The sequence below is a fragment of the Dipodomys spectabilis genome, unplaced genomic scaffold, assembly GCF_019054845.1.
Source record: "Dipodomys spectabilis isolate Male_0828 unplaced genomic scaffold, ASM1905484v1 ptg000573l, whole genome shotgun sequence".
NCBI classification, from domain to species: domain Eukaryota; kingdom Metazoa; phylum Chordata; class Mammalia; order Rodentia; family Heteromyidae; genus Dipodomys; species Dipodomys spectabilis.
The window spans coordinates 719,542-736,325 of record NW_024871250.1 but is presented as its reverse complement, the minus strand read 5'-3'; the positions used below and the strand labels follow the sequence as shown (position 1 = coordinate 736,325).

Here is a 16,784-nt window from a genome sequence, read left to right as displayed (position 1 = left end):
AACTCTGGGCCTGGGCGCTGTCCTCAGCTCTTCAGCTCAAGGTGAGCCACAGCACCACTTCGGGTCTTCTGGTGGTTCCTTGGAGATAAGAGTCTCATGGACTTTCCTGCCCAGGCTGGCTTTGAACTGTGATCCTCAGATCTCAGCCTCCTGAGTAGCTAGGATGACAGGTGTGAGCCATCTGTGCTCGGCTGAGGCCTCGAGTTTGAAGCCAGTACCAGCATGTCCACACACAAAAAGAAAAGGTGAATGCAGAAGAACGGGGCAAGGATACGCACCCTGCACTCCGGGAGGGCAGGTGCACCGGAACCCGCGTCCTTCGCTGGTGCACGTACCCCCAGCCCGGCAGGGCTGGGACTCACAGGCATCTGGAGCCAGGCTCTGGCCGCAGCGGGGGCCGGTCCAGCCAGCCTCGCACACACAGCGGAACCTGGAAGGGAATGGCGGTCAGAGGCTTACAACAGCCAGAGATCATAAGCAACAGGGTTGGGAGTTGGGGGCAGAGGCTCACCCATCAGGTACATCATGGCAGACGCCATGTTTGCAGGGCTCCTGGGCACAGTGATGGCTGGGAGGGAGGCAAAGTGGGGGCAAGGAGCCAGGGGGACACAGGCAGTGGAAGCCATTTTCTCCATCCACGCAGGAGCCTCCCTCGCCACACGGGTTGGATGTGCATTCGTTGATCTCCACGTTACAGAGGGGCCCTGGGAAACATGTGGTAGGCAACCTCATCCCGGGACAAGGATGGTCGAGCCAACCAGGATTGGGGGAACCGTGTTTGTAAAGATAGAGATGAGCCGGGCGCCGGTGGCTCATGCCTGTCGTCCTAGCTACTCAGGAGGCTCAGATCTGAGGATCACGGTTCAAAGCCGGCCCCGGCAGGGAAGTCCGTGAAACTCTTACCTCCAATGAACCACTAGAAATCTGGAAGTGGCGCTGTGGCTCAAGCTGAAGAGCTGAGGGACAGCGCCCAGGCCCAGAGTTCAAGCCCCATGACCAACAACAACAAAAGAGATGTATCTAAGCACAGGTGTAAGCCCAGCTACTCAGAAGGCTGAGATCCAAGGATCAAAGTTTGAAGGCAACCAGGGCAGGAAACTCTGTGAGGCCTCCCCCCTTCCCCCCCTTCCCTTTTCCTATTCCCCCCTTCCCCTCCCTTTTTTTTTTTTTTTGTCCGTTGTGGGGTTTGAACTCAGGACCTGGGCGCTGTCCCTGAGCTTTTCTACTCAAGGTGAGCACTCTACCACGAGTCACAGCTCCACTTCCCGCTTTCTGGTGGTTCACTGAGATAGAGTCTCAGGGACTTTCCTGGCCCAGGCTGGCTTCGAACTGCGATCCTCTGATCTCAGCCTTCTGAATAGCTCGGATTACCACAGGCATAAGCCACCAGCACCCGGCCTACGACACTCACTCTTTTCTCCAATCACCCTGCAAAAAGCAGTACCTGGAGGTGTGGCTCAAGTGGTAGTGGGGAAAAAAAAGCTAAAGGAAAACAACCCCTGAGTTCAACCCCCAGTATGGCACAAAAATAAATACGTAAACAAACGAACAAATAAAAAATAAGCTGGGGGAAACGCATGAGGAGGAACCCGGGGAGATGGCCCTCACCCCTCCATCCCGGACCCACCGGTGAAGCCCGGCCGGCAGACACAGTCGTAGCCGTTGATCCCATCCCGGCAGACCCCGAAGGTGCAGGGGTTGCTGGCACAATCGTCGACGTTCACCTCGCAGTTCACACCTGCCGGAGGGGACCAAGGGGCGAGGCGTGGCCGCCACTGAGGTGCAGCCGGCATTTCCAAACCCCGTGTCCCCTTCCCTCCCTTCCTGGTGTAGCGCCCCGGCCTAGGCCCGGCATGGCCCCGACCCGGGCCCCGCCTCACCTGTGGTGCCAGGAGGACAGCGGCAGAGGTATTTATCCACCAGGTCCAGGCATTTGCCCCCGTGGCGGCAGGGCTGGCTGCGGCACTCGTCCACCTGGCTCTCGCAGCGTGTGCCCGTGTAGCCGGGGGCACAGGCACACGAGAAGCTGGCGATGCCATCCACGCAGCGCCCGTGGTGGCACGGGTCAGGGGAGCAGTCGTCCACATTGTGCTCACACAGGGTCCCCTCGAAGCCTGGGGGCGGGGCGGGGGAGGCTCAGGCTCCGCCCCCTTGCTAAGGTTCCCACCCACCACGGTGGCCTCCACCAATCCTGGCCTACGCACGGGGACCCGTTATTGGGCGGGCTCCGTTCAAGGTCCCGCCCACACACTTGCAGCCTCCTCCTCCTTCCCCTTCCATCTAGCTCCAAGCTCCGCCCCTGGAACAGGCCACTCCCATTTATGGCCACGCCCAGTCTTAAGGCCCACCCACTCCTGGAGATGGAAGCTGACCGGAAAGTAGGCCCATGTGGCATGTTCATGCGCCCTATTCCCTGCCAGACCTTTTGGCTCTGCCTTTAGTCTCAACCTCAGCCTGTTTCCATCTTGAGCTCCACCTTCCCCCACAGCAATTGTCATTGGCTCCGGCCCTTGGTCTCACCTTGCAGAAACCCCACCTCCCCAGTTTCTCCCCAAGCCTATCATTGGCTGTCTCCGCTGCTAGGCCCGCCCCCAGATTCCTGCTAGGCTGTCATTGGCCCTTCCTCACCCTCGGCACAGCGACACTCGTAGCCATCGGGTTGGTCCACGCACTTGGCGCCATTCCGGCAGGGCGTGCTTGCACACTCATCCACGTCCAGCTGACACATAGACCCACTGAAACCTGGGGTGTGGAGTGGGAGAGCCGCTCGCAGGGCTGTCACCCCTCACAGAGCCCTGCCTGGTTGGGTGCACACCTTTAACGCCTCAGAACACGTGGTTTCTATTATAAGGTACCAACATGATCTTACAGGTTTGGGTCCTGGAGCTTTTGATTGCACAGAACCATCTCTGTGGGAGGGGAGGGGGTGTTTACACGCGCACGCGCGTGTCCTGGTCCAAGAACTTGAACTCAGCATCTGGGCACTGTCCCTGAGCTTTTTTTGCTCAAGGCTGGTGCACTACCATTGAAGCACATCCCCGCTTCTGGCTTTTCTGGTGGTTCGTTGGAGAGAAGAATTCACTGGCTTCCCTACCCCAGGCCGACTTTGGACCACGCTGGTCCTCAGCTCTCAGCCTCCTGAGTAGCGAGGATGGCGGTGTGAGTCAAGGACAACCAGCTCAAGCCTGTCTGCGTCAGCTCCCGTCCCAGGCTCCTCACCTGAGGGGCAGGTGCAGCTGAAGCCGTTCACTCGATCTTTGCAGACGCCCCCGTTGACACATGGGCTGCTCTGACACTCATCGATGTCCACTTCACAATAGGTTCCTGTGAAGCCTGGGGAGAGGGGAAGGGAGGGAATTAGGGCTACCTGGGGGTACTCTGGCTCTCTCTGCACATAGACAGATCTCATGAGCTTTTGGGGCCCTTCTGCAGATCAACCTGATTGAGGGGGTTTGGTTTGGGGTTTTTATTTATTTTTATTTTATTTTTATTTTTTGTCGATCATGGGGCTTGAACTCTGGGCCTGGGCGCTGTCCCTCAGCTCTTCAGCTCAAGGCTAGCGCTCTACCACTTGAGCCACAGTGCCACTTCCAGCTTTTTCTGCTTATGTGGTGTTGAGGAATTGAACCCAGGCCCTCATGCATGCAAGGCAAGCACTCTACCACTGAGCCACCTTCCCAGCCCCTGGTTCAGTTTTATTTTGGTTTGGTTTGTTTTCGTTGGTTGAGAGTCTTGGGCACTGTCTCTGATCTTTTTCTGCTCAAGGCTAGTGCTCTACCACAGCGCCACTTCCGGTTTTCTAGTGGTTAGTTGGAAATAAGAGTCTTACGGATTTTTCTGCACAGGTGGCTTTGAACCACAAGTCTCAGATCTACTGTATGGTAATACCTTGACTGGACCAAGTACCATATGGGCTTTGCTTTCATCTCTACCACTTCTTTGCAGTCCTCAAGCTACGCCCTACCAAACCCCAGGGCCCACTAAAGCCCAGTACACAACCCCAATTTAAGTGCAACCCTGTCTGCAGACTCCTATTATAGCCCCACTCTCCATCTTCCTAGGGTCCATCCCCCTTTCCCTGCCCAAAATGAGGCCTCAAGTCACTGCCAGATAATCTGAGCTTTTACAGATTCATTTCTTTTGACGGTGCATATCCTCCAGCCGGATGCTGTCCATTCGTTTTTGCACTCAAGGCTGGCGCTCCATCCCTTGAACTGTAGGTCTACTTCCAAGTATTTTTGGTGGTTAATTGGAAATAAGATTTTCTGGGACTTCGATGCCTGAGCTGGCTTTGAACAGTCATCCTCAAATCCCAGCATCCTGAGTAGCTGTGATCACAGCTGTGGGTCACTGGCGGCCAACTGCAAAGACTGTGCTCTGACCCTGTCACCACCTCACCGAAGGTTCCAGTCTCTTCTTTTTGAGGGGGGAAGGGGTAATCGGTACTGAGTAGTCAATCCAAGCCTTCCTCCGAGGTAAATGCGCATGCTCAATCACTGAGCAAAATCCCACCCAATCAAGGGTCTCTATACTAAATCCCATCCCCTTGGCAATCCAGGCTACGCCCCAACCTCTGACCACGCCCACAACACACCCCAGGCATGCAGTTGAACTGGCCAATGCAATCCAAACACGTGGCCTGGTTCACCCTACGGCTGTTTAGGCCCCGCCCCAGCCTCTGGCCCCGCCCCAGCCACGCCCACAACGCACCAGCCACACAAATGCAGGTGATGCACTCCAGGTGCAGGTGAACTGGCCAATACAATCTAGACACACGGCTGTCTAGGCCCCGCCCTAACCTCTGGCTCCTCCCATGCCCTCTGGCCACGCCCCCATGCTATGGCTCCACTAGTCACGCCCACCACACGCCTGTCATGCAGATGCAGGTGAACTGTCCAATGCGATCCAGGCAGGTGGCCTGGTTTACCCTATGGCTGTCTAGGCCCCGCCCTAACCTCTGGCTCCGCCCTGGCCACGCCCACCCTCTGGCTCTGCCCTAGCCACGCCCACCACGCACCTGCCATGCAGATGCAGGTGAACTGTCCGATGCGATCCAGGCAGGTGGCCTGGTTTCGGCAGGGCCCGGACAGGCACTCGTTGACGTCGGTCTCGCAGCGAGGCCCCGTGTAGCCCCGGCCGCACTGGCACAGGAACGAGCCCTGGGTGTTCACGCACCGCCCGAGATGTTCACACGGGTTGGCACCTGCGCAGGAGGGCACAAGCCAGCATGGCTGGGCGTGGCCGGCGGGCCGCCCCTCCCCTGCCCCCCCCCCCGTCCTGCGCGGTGTCACCCTCACCAATGGAGCACTCGTCCACGTCCTGGTCGCACGCCCCACCCGTGAAGCCCGGCGGACAGGTGCAGATGGCCCGGCCGTTCACGGGGTTGGTGTCGCAGATGGCGTCGTCGTGACAGGGGTTGCTGACGCAGGCGTCGTCCAGGTGGCAGAGGAGGCCTGGGAAAAGGAAGGGGGAGAGGTCAAAGGCCGCCAGGTCCCAGGCCAGGCTAGGGATGAGCTCTACCAGCTAGCTACACTTCCAGCAGGGCGCTGGTCGCTCACACCGGGAATCGTAACCTCTTAGGAGGCTGAGATCTAAGGGTTGAGGTCTGAAGCCGGCCAGGCAGAGTGAAAACCCTGATCTCCATTAACCATCAAGAAGCTGGAAGTGGAGAAGTGGCTTAAGGGTAGAGTGCTAGCCCCGAGCCAAAAAGAAAAAAATATAAGTGAAAGCACTAGGTTCTGATTCAAGGCCCAGTTCCAGCACAAAAAGAAATAGCCCAAAATCCTAACTACCCTAACTACTCCCTAGCTACCCTAACTACTCCCTAGCTACCCTAACTACTCAGAAGACTGAGATCTGAGGATCACTTTTCAAAGCCGGTTGAGGCAGGAAAGTCCTTGAGACTCTTATCTCCAATGAATCACCAGACAACCAGAAGTGGCGCTGTGGCTCAAGCGGGAGAGCACTCGCTTTGAGCTGAAGAGCTGAGGCACAGCGCCCATGCCCAGAGTTCAAGCCCCACGACTGACCAAAAAAGAAAGAAAGAAAGAGAATAACCCTTTGTTCTGCTGTTGTTTTTTCAGTATATTTAGCAGGTGGGGCATTCTTTCTATTTATTTTATATATAACTTCAAACCTATAGGAAAACTGATCCTTGCTATACCCACTATTTAAGGGCAACTATTGTTCATCTGCTAATCTTCTTTCTTTTTCCTAAGCCATTTGAAAGTAAGTAGGAAACGTACACCGTTTTGAAATTTGTGGACTCTTCCAATTATATAAGAGTCCTACTCCAAGCCTCCGCTTCTGCTCTGCCCTGGGCCAGGCATGCTGGGCTCCATGAAGTGCCTTCTCTGGCCTTGGCTGTTTCCTAGAGCTCTCTGTCTCTGCTCACACCAACCCTTAGTTCCTCATTCCAATCATCTCTGCCTTGGACAGTGTGCCGCAGCCTCCTCTCACAGACTCTCCTAGGCTCACCTTTCACCCCAAATCCAGCCTCCGGCACAACCTCCCTCCCTCTCTCCTTACTTTTGTTTTTCTTTTTTTTTTTCAATAGGCATTAATGGGGTTTGAACTGAGGCCCTTGCTAGGTAAGTACTCTACCACTTGAACCACGAGCCGCCTTCCTGAGCCCTCTTTTGCCTTCTTACAGTAGTGGTTTTTGTTTGGGACAGAGTCTCATGGATTTTTTTAATTTAATTTTTATTTTTTTGGTCGTGCTCTCAAACCTAGTTTTTCAGTGATTATGGGAGGAACTTTCCCACAGGAAACTTTCCTCACAGGAACTTTTCTGCCCGGGCTGGCTTCAAACCACGATCCTTACTTAGGTCTCAGCCTCCTGAGTAGCTGGGATGACAGGTGTGAGCCACCAGTGCCTGGCTCTCATGGATTATTTTCTTTGGCACGGGCAGCCTCAGATCACAAGTCTTGTACCTCCAATTTAGCTGAGTCTACAAGCACAAACTACACCCAGTTTATTTGTTGAGATGAGGGCCTTCCTCACTTTTTTTTTATTTTTTATTTTCCGCCAGTCCTGGAGCTTGAACTCAGGGCCTGGACATTGTCCCTGAACAACTTTTGCTCAAGGCTAGCACTCTACCACTTGAGCCACAGCGCCACTTCTGGCTTTTTGTTTCTTTTTTTTTTGGAGGGGGGGTCCGGTCGTGGGGCCTGAACTCTGGGCCTGGGCGCTGTCCCTCAGCTCTTCAGCTCAAGGCCAGCGCTCTACCACTTGAGCCACAGCGCCACTTCTGGCTTTTTTCTGCTTATGTGGTGCTGGGGAATCGAACCCAGGGCCTCATGCATGCAAGGCAAGTGCTCTACCACTGAGCCACCTTCCCAGCCCACTTCTGGCTTTTTCTATTCGTGTGGTGCTGAGGAATGGAACCCAGGGCCTCATGCATGCAAGGCAAGTGCTCTACCACTGAGCCACCTTCCCAGCCCACTTCTGGCTTTTTCTATTCGTGTGGTGCTGAGGAATGGAACCCAGGGCTTCATGCATGCTAGGCAAGCATGCTACCACCTCGCCACCTCGCCAGCCCTGCCTTGCTCACTTTGTTGCAGTGAACTGGCCTCGAATGAAACCGTTAGCCTCCTGATCTAGCCTCCCACTAGCTGGAGTTACAGGCATCAGCCACCACACCCAGCCCTTCTTTCCCTGGTTCTGGAGATTGAACCCAGGGCCTGATGCATGCTAGGCATACATTTGCTACTAAGTTGCACCCCGCCCCTCCAACCCGCACACCAATATAATCTTTCTAAATCAGGGTCGTGTTCTTTCATCGACTCAAAAGAACAGTCACTAGCCGGGCTCTGTGGCTCACACCTGTCAACCTAGCTACTCAGGAGGCTGCGATCTGAGGGTCGCGGTTCAAAGCCAGCCCAGGCAGAAAAGACCGTGAGACTCTGATCTCCAATGAACCACCAGAAAACTGGACGTGGCGCTGTGGCTCAAGGGGTAGAGCGCTGGCCTTGAGCTGAAGAGCTGAGGGACAGCGCCCAGGCCCAGAGTTCAAGCCCCACCACCGACCAACCAAAACTGAAAGCAATGACTCACCGGTTTTGCCCATGGGGCAGGCGCAGTAGAAGGAGGCCACGCGGTCGTGGCAGGTGGCCCCGTGGAAGCACACGGCCGTGGCACAGTCGTCGATGTTCTGGCTGCAGCTCTCGCCTGTCCAGCCGTTGACGCACACGCAGCTGTGCCCCCCCAGCGTGTTGAAGCACGTGCCCCCGTGGTGGCACGCATTGGGCTGGAGCTGGCACTCGTCCACGTCCTCCGTGCAAAACTGACCTGCGGCGGGCGCACGGACGGACGCCTTTGGCATGTGTGTGTGTGTGTGTGTGTGCGCTCACACGTGCGTGCGTGCAGGTCCGCCCCCCCAGCTCCTTGCCAGCCCCTGATGCCCACCTGTCCACTCGGGAGGACACTGGCAGTTGTAGGTGTTGACACCGTCCACGCACGTCCCCCCATTCAGACACCGATGTCCCGGACAGTCATCGACGTTCGCCTCGCAGTGCTGGCCCTCGAAGCCTGGCATGGGGGGGGGCAGGGGGAGGTGGTCACTAGGAGGTCGGCCTGCCCCCCCTGCTGCCCCTGCCCCGGGCACACAGCCCGCTCACCAGGAAGGCAGGCACAGTCGTAGGTGAGGCCCCCGCCCTGGCGGCAGGTGCCCCCGTTCCGGCAGGGGGACGGGGCGCAGGGCAGCGCGGGGCTCTCGCACAGAGGCCCCATGTGGCCGGCCGGACACTGGCAGCGGAAGGAGCCCGGGGTGTTCAGGCAGGTGCCCCCGTTCCGGCAGGGCCCCCCCGCCCGGCACTCATCCACGTCGCTCCGGCAGCTCCGGCCCTGGTAGCCAGGCGGGCAGGAGCAGACGAAGCGGCCATCGGAGCCCACCGAGCAGCGGCCGCCGTGGGCGCACGGGCCGCTGAGACAGGGGTCGGGCAGGGAGCAATCGGGACCTGCAGGGACCAGCATGACAGTGAGCGGGTGACATCCACACCCCGGCCGGCCCCGGGGTCCCCCGCAGGCCAGCTGGCCCCCGGCCCCTCACCTCGGAAGCCGCGGGGACATCGGCAGGAGAACCGGGCGGCGCCCGCCACCACGGAGCTCTGGCAAACACCACGGCCGGCACAGGGGCCCGAGTGACAGGGGTTTTCCAGCTCACACCGCTCACCCACCCAGCCGGGAGGGCACCTGCGGGCAGAGGCGGCATGGGAGGGGCAGCACGAGGCAAAGTGGCCCCTGCCACAGAGAGACACACACACACACACACAAGACACAGCCAGGCTGGGCACTGGTGGGCACGCCTGTAGTCTTAGCTACTCAGGGAGGCTGAGATCCGAGGATCTTGGTTCCCAGACAGCCTGGACAGGAAAGTCGGAGAGTTCCCTGAGTTCAAGCCCCAAGACTGGCCAATGGGTCAGCGCGCGCGCACACACACACACACACACATGCACGCACACACACACGCACACACACACGCACACATTCTCACAACAAATATGTACTGTGCATCTACTACATGGTAACACAACGAACATGGTTCTTACCAACTCGGTCCTCACAGACAGGCCAGGCAAAGAGAATATAAACAAGCCAGGGATTAATACACAACACACCAGCGGTGGGTGCCACCAGCCTAGCGTGGCATCCCCCCCAAAAGGTATTTCTTCATCCCAGAACCTATAGCTACAAGCACATTGAGAAAAAAAGAAAAGAAAACGTGCCAGCACCAGCGGCTCACACCTGTAATCTCAACTACTCGAGGGGCTGAGTTCTGGGGCTGCAGGGTTGAAGCCAGACAGGGCAGGACTTTTTTATTGCGGGTCCTGGGGCTTGAACTCAGGGCCTGGGCGCCGTCCCTGAGCCTCTGTGCTCAAGGCCAGCGCTCTACCCCGAGAGCCACAGCGCCACTTCCGGCTTTTTCTGCTTCTGTGGTGCTGAGGAATCGAACCCAGGGCCTCTACCACGGAGCCACCTGCCCAACCCTCTACTCTTTATCTCCAATTTTTGCTTAAAAAACAAAAAGCAAGCCCAGGGGCCGCGCCCAGGCCCCGAGTTCAAGCCCCAGGCCCCGTCAAAAAGAAAATAAGAGTTGAGCTGACAACCCTGGGTGTGGTGGAGGGAGATGGGGGAAGTGCAAAGATCCAGGGGTCCCCCCGCCCCCCTCCCCGCCCCCATCCCCGCCCCCCTCCCCGTCCCCCTCCCCCTGGCGTCCAGGTCCCCCCCCCCCCCCGCCTGTCCCAGAAACGCCAGCAGGTGACTCAGTTTCCCCGCATCACCCCCAGCCCCCCCTCCACCCCGGGAGACAAGTCGAGGCGGGGCCGGGCCCGCGGGTCGCTCCGCCCCCTCCCGCGCCCCCGGCGGTTCCCACGCCCGCGCCCCGCCGACCGGTCGGGCCGGTTCCAGCGCCGGCCGCGCCCCGCCCCGCCGCGCCCCGCGGCCCGGGCTTCGGTTGGGGGTGCGGGGTGCGGGGTGCGGGAGCCCCCGGGGGCGCCGTGCGGAGGGGGCCGCGGGGAGGAGCCCGCGCAGCGCAAGTTTCAAGGAAGCCTTTTTGGGGGGTGCGGGGTGCGTGGGAGCTCGGGGAGCCCCCGGAACCCCGCAGTCCGCTCCGCCGCGGGGCCGATCCGGGATCCGGGCGTCCGCCGGCGCCGGTGATTCACCTGTCCGCGGGGCGGGGCGCGTTCACCTGTCGGGGCCGCGGGCCAGGCGCAGAGCCGCACTGCGCAGGCGCGGGCGCTGGGCCCGGACCCCCCCCCCCCCATCGAGGGTGCGGCCTGAGCCTCAGATCCCAACAGGTGAACCCAAGGGGGCTCAGGCCTAGGCCAAAGGGCACACGTGCGCCCCATTCTCTGGGTCTAAAGTCACCCCTAAATCCACCCAGCCCCCCAGTGTCTTGTGTCTGGTAAACATAGTGTTGAGAGAGGGAACACGGGAATGAAACAGTGATGTGGGTACCGGGGCCGTGGCCACGGCTGGCGGAAGCCAAGCGAGCCCCCCCACCCCCAAGAACAATACACTCTCCAGAGGGTTCCCCTCACCCCGACCATGTCCTGTTCCCCTCTCGTTTTCCTATGGCTAGGCCAAACCTGGCACCTGGCACTCACCCCTGGAACCCCAGCTACTCAGGAGGCTGAGGTCTGAGGATCCTGATTTGGAAGCCAACCCAGGGCAGGAAACTCCATGAAGACTCCTCACCAATTAATCCCCAAAAAGCTGGAAGTGGGGCTGTGGCTCAAGTGGTAAAACACCAGCCTTGAGCCAAAAAGCTCAGGGACAGTAGCTAGGCCTTGAGTTCAAGTCCCAGTACAAGTACACACACCACCACCACCACCACCACCACCAGAAAGCTCCATGCACTTGCCCAAGGAGGCCAGGAGCCCAGAATGAAAACTCAGCTCCCTCTGCCTCCTCTTGACTTTCTCCTGGAACCTGCCTGGAAACCCCAACCTTCTCCCTTTCCTGGTATTATTGTTATGGTTGGGAATCCTGCAGGAAGAAACTCTCCCACTTCCCAGATGCCGTGAAGTTTGGAGAGGTCAAGTAACTAGCCCAGGGTCACACAGACAGAAAGTGGTAGGCTGAGCTGGATTAAAGGCCTCTAGCACTCAATCCTGAGGTCTGAGGCATGGCTGACTCCCCCCCCTCCCCCAGAAGGCTTTACTGAGTCAGTTACTGCATCAGTTACCCGGACCGGATGCAGGCCTAGCTGCAGACGCCTGTCATCCTAGCTACTCTGGAGGCTGAGATCTGACGATCGTGGTTCAAAGCCAGTCCGGGCAGGAAAGTCTGTAAGACTCTGATCTCCAATGAACCACTCAGAAAAAGTGCAAGTGGTGCTGTGGCTCAAGTGGTAGAGTGCTGGCCTTGAACACAGAGAGGCTCAGGGACAGCGCCCAGGCCCTGAAGTCAAGCCCCAGGACCGGCAAAAAGAAAAAGAAAAGAAAAAAGTGGTCTTCATTTTCTGAGGAGGATACTGCGACTTAGAGGGTTTATTCCTAGCTGGTTAGCCACCGTGTGGGATTTGAACCTGGGGCCAGACCAACTCCAGAACACACACACGCACACACCACCCCCACCCCCTCGCCCCCATTCTTCACCCTACTTCATTCCCGGTGGGGAATCATGAGAAGCCACCCAAGCCACACACACGGAAGCGGCTGCGAAAAAGCAAACCCTGCACGTGGGTGAAGACACAGGAAGACACATGCCCGCCCCACGCACACCCACGGAGGCGGCCGGGAAGACAGCCGGGCACTCACAGGCAGGCGGCTCCGCCCGAGGGCAGCTGGGTGCAGCGACCTCCATTCGCACACGGGCTTCCATCCAGGCAAGGGGGCGCTATGGGGGGGAGTGGAGAAAGGTAAGGGGAGCTGAGTTAGCCAAAGCACGGAGGCACCCCAAACCAAAGCGACCGCCCGCCCTTCCTCCTTCTGTCTGTCTCTCTTCTCTGCCAGGCGACAGCTGCACGGATCTGGGGGTGGAGGGGGGTCTCTGTGGGTGCACAGAGGCCACCCCCCCATCTCCAGTTCCCACGGCTCCTCCGCCGCCCGGCTCCAGCTGCTGGGCTGCAGCTGCCCCTGGCCCTGCCAGCCTGAGCCCTGGGAACTACAAGGCAGGGGTGGGAAGAGGGAGGGGCCGGCTGGGCCCAGAGGTGGGGGCTCCAGGAAGTACAGGGTAGGGAGGAGATGGGGACCTGAGGGGCATCACAGTGGGGATTGCTGGCGGCTCCGGCCTGTCATCTCAGCCACTCAGGAGGCTGCGATCTTGAGGATCGCCGTTCGAGGCTGGGAAGGCAGGAGCAGTAAACTGCATCCAACTAACTCTTATCTCCAATTCACCAGCCAAAAGAAAAAAAAAAAAAAAAAAGGCTGGAAGTGAAGCTTTGGCTCAGGAGGTAGAGAGCTAGCCTGGAATTAAAATGAAAGCTGGGGGGCTGGGAAGGAGCTCCGTGGTAGAGCGAAGCCCTGGGTTCGATTCCTTAGTACCACAATCGCAGAAAAAGTCAGAAGTGGCGCTGTGGCTCACGTGATAGAGCACTAGCCTTGAAGCCCAGGGACAGCGCCAGGCCGTGAGGTCAAGCCCCAGGACGGGGGGGAAAAAGCTGAGAGGCAGCTCCCTAGACCCTGAATTCAAGCTTCAGGAGCGATGGGCACAAAAACAAACAAATAAATAAATATAAATAAAGAGAGGTCATCTTGGGACCGGGAATGCTGGGGTGCTGGGCAGGTGCCCCATCCAGGCCAGCCTCAGTGCCAGCTTCTGGGAGAGCCGTGCCCCCAGGAGAGGGAGAGCAGCTAGGAGTGCCATGTTGGGGTGCAGCACTGGGAGGGAGGGGCAGCCAGCCGAGACATGAGCTTCCCTGTCCAGTGTGCCCATCCCCCCCGGGGGGAGGGGTAGTGCAGTCTAACTGTCCTGCCAGGCGGGAGGGGTGCGGCCACGACTGAGCTGGTGAAGGGCTGTGGGTGGGTGTGAGGCTGCCGTCTGTCAGACAGACAAGCAGACACGAGACAGAGAGAAGAGGCAGAACGACATAAAAGACTCTGAGAGAGACAGAGAGACAGAGACAGACAGAGAGATCCAGCATAGCTTGCGTCCCTTCCTCTTGAGGCAAGTGTGGACACTACAACCTGGATAAGCCTTTGGGTGTTTGTGAACACACACTGAGGATGAGGAGTGAGCCCCATTAACTGTGGGCCGTGGGACCCACACGTGTGTGCATCTGCGTGTGTCTGTCATGTCCTCTGCAACAGTGTGATCTGAGAATAGGGCTGTGTGTGCACACTTGTGTCAGGTGTGTCCTGGAGTCTAGCTGTACGTGCATGCACATGTGTCAGGCAGTCCTGGAGTGTAGCTGTGTGCATGCACACGTGTGTGTCGGGCAGTCCTGGCGTGTAGCTGTGTGCATGCACACGTGTGTCGGGCAGTCCTGGAGTGTAGCTGTGTGCATGCACACGTGTGTGTCGGGCAGTCCTGGAGTGTAGCTGTGTGCATGCACACGTGTGTGTCGGGCAGTCCTGGAGTGTAGCTGTGTGCATGCACACGTGTGTGTCGGGCTGTCCTGGAGTGTAGCTGTGTGCATGCACACGTGTGTGTCGGGCTGTCCTGGAGTCTAGCTCCACGTGTGCGTGTGCAGGCTGCGCGTGCACGGCCTTGGCGTGGAGGCCTGGTGTGCGCGCGCGGTGTGTGCTGTGCGCACGCGGGTGTGACAGTGCGCCCCCCCCCCACCCCGGCCCGGCCGCCGCCCCGCCCCGCGCGGTCCGGGGTCGGGGGTCGCGGCGCCCCTGCCGCCCCCACTCGGGCCCGGCCGGCCGCGCGGGTCCCGCTTTGTCTGGCGAAGAAAAGCGCGAGGCGCACGGCGGGGGGAGGGGGCGTCTAGACGGCGGCCATTGTCCCGGGCGGGGGAGGGGCCGGGAGGGGAGGGAGGGGGCCGGCCAGCGGGGAGGGGCGGGGGAGGGCGCGCGGCCCTCGCCCCTTCCGGTCCCCGCACAGGGGTGGCGGGGTCCGGGGCAGCGGCCGGGGAGGGGGCGCAGGCGGGGCGGGGGCGCGGGGGCAGGGGCGGCCCGGCTCCCCGCCCCTCCGCTCCGCTCCCCTCCCCGCCCCTCCGCTCCCCTCCACTCCCCTCCCCTCCCCTCCCCTCCACTCCCCTCCCCTCCGCTCCCCTCCCCTCCACTCCCTTCCACTCCCCTCCCCTCCCCTCCGCTCCCCTCCGCTCCCCTCCCCTCCCCTCCCTTCCACTCCCCTCCCCTCCCCTCCGCTCCCCTCCGCTCCCCTCCCCTCCCTTCCACTCCCCTCCCCTCCACTCCCCTCCCCTCCCTTCCCCTCCCCTCCCTTCCACTCCCCTCCCCTCCCCTCCTCTCCCCTCCGCTCCCCTCCACTCCCCTCCCCTCCCCTCCCCTCCCTTCCACTCCCCTCCCCTCCCCTCCCCTCCCTTCCACTCCCCTCCCCTCCACTCCCCTCCCCGCCCCTCCACTCCCCTCCCCTCCACTCCCCTCCCCGCCCCTCCACTCCCCTCCCCGCCCCTCCCCTCCCCGCCCCTCCACTCCCCTCCCCGCCCCTCCCCTCCCCGCCCCTCCCCTCCCCTCCCCGGCGCTCCCCTCCCCTCCTCTCCCCTCCGCTCCCCTCCCCTCCGCTCCCCTCCCCTCCCCTCCTCTCCCCTCCGCTCCCCTCCCCGCCCCTCCCCTCCCCTCCCCTCCTCTCCCCTCCGCTCCCCTCCCCCTCCGCTCCCCTCCCCTCCGCTCCCCTCCCCTCCCCTCCGCTCCCCCTCCCCTCCTCTCCCCTCCGCTCCCCTCCCCTCCGCTCCCCTCCCCTCCCCTCCTCTCCCCTCCGCTCCGCTCCCCTCCGCTCCCCTCCCCTCCGCTCCCCTCCCCTCCCCTCCTCTCCCCTCCGCTCCCCTCCCCTCCGCTCCCCTCCCCTCCCCTCCGCTCCCCTCCCCTCCGCTCCCCTCCCCTCCGCTCCCCTCCGCTCCCCTCCGCTCCCCTCCCCTCCGCTCCCCTCCGCTCCGCTCCGCTCCCCTCCCCTCCGCTCCCCTCCCCTCCGCTCCCCTCCGCTCCGCTCCGCTCCCCTCCCCGCCGCTCCCCTCCCCTCCCCTCCGCTCCCCTCCCCGCCGCTCCCCTCCCCTCCCCTCCGCTCCCCTCCGCTCCGCTCCGCTGCGCTCCGCCCCGGGTCTTGCGGCGCCCGGGCCTGGGAAGTTTTCCCCAGCCCGGCGCTGGGAGCGGTTCGCGCCCCCCGCGCCCCGCGCGCCCCCGCGCCCCGCCCGCCGCGGGGGAGGGGGCTTTGTGCCGGGGCCGGGCGGGGGGCGCCGCGGGGACCCCGACCACCGCCCTCCGCGGCTGCGGCCCGGGCGCGCGGACGCCGGTCTCCGGGATCTTGGGGCACACGCTGCTCCCCCCCAAAAAGAAGAGAAAGTTCGCGCCCGCTGGCTGCGCCCCCCGCGCCGCCCCAGCCCCGGGATCGCGGGCCCTGCACCCCGCTCTGCCACCTCAGGGGTCCCGCTCTGCACCCCGGGACCTGCGCGCCCCCCTCCGCGCGGATCGGTGGTTTCCAGGCCCCCCGCCAGCCCCGGACGTGGCGGCCCCCGCGCCCCCCGCGCCCGGGGACCCCGGCCCCTCACCTGCAGCCCCCGGCCCCGCCAGCAGCAGCAGCGGCAGCAGCAGCAGCGGCGGCGGCAGCGCCCGCACGGGCGGCGGCGGCGGGGACATCGGGCCCCGGCCCACGGCGGCCGCCCGCGACCCTGCCTCCTCCCGCCTCCCTCGGGCTGCGGGCTCCGGGCGAGTCCCGGGCCAGCCTCCGTGCCGCCAACTTCGCCCGAGTGAGCCGGCCCGGGCCGCCCCGCCCCCGCCCCGGCCGCTCGCCCCGCCCCGGGGCCGGCGGCCCCGCGCGCCCCGCCCCCCGCCGGCCTCGCGGGGTCCCGGCCCACCCTCCGCCCGCCCGGCCCGGGACCCTGCGGGGGACCCTGGGAAAGCCGGGCCGGCCCGGTGCGGGGAGCCGCGGGGCCCGGCCGGCGCACCCCCACCCTGCAGCCCCAGGGCCGGGTCGCCGCCCTCACCCCACCCCCCCAAAACAACCACAACAACAGCACAATTGCAGCCACCAAGTCACCCGAGAAAACCCAGGGAAAAATCTAAAATAAAGAACATAAGAAAGAAAGAAAGAAAGCGGCTCCCAGTCCTGGCACGGAGGCCGGGGCTGCAGGAAGCCCTGTGCACCGTCCTCCCGCAGCAGCCCGCTCCTCTCTACCCTGAGGATCTCACAGACTCGGCCAAGCCCCAGCCACACTCCAGCT

At 61.8% G+C, this 16,784-nt stretch overlaps 1 protein-coding gene across 1 annotated transcript in view; it reads right to left on the bottom strand.

Moving 5' to 3' along the window:
* The window catches only part of Notch3 (notch receptor 3), a 44,728-nt gene that overhangs the window by 18,177 nt on the left and 9,767 nt on the right, over nt 1-16,784 (bottom strand). Inside the window, 13 exon segments of the mRNA XM_042670631.1 lie at nt 279-430; nt 512-704; nt 1,628-1,738; nt 1,881-2,114; nt 2,629-2,742; nt 3,220-3,333; nt 5,018-5,203; nt 5,298-5,453; nt 8,057-8,290; nt 8,408-8,530; nt 8,620-8,958; nt 9,051-9,193; nt 12,262-12,340. Of these exon segments, the coding sequence (XP_042526565.1) occupies nt 279-430; nt 512-704; nt 1,628-1,738; nt 1,881-2,114; nt 2,629-2,742; nt 3,220-3,333; nt 5,018-5,203; nt 5,298-5,453; nt 8,057-8,290; nt 8,408-8,530; nt 8,620-8,958; nt 9,051-9,193; nt 12,262-12,340 (2,178 nt within the window).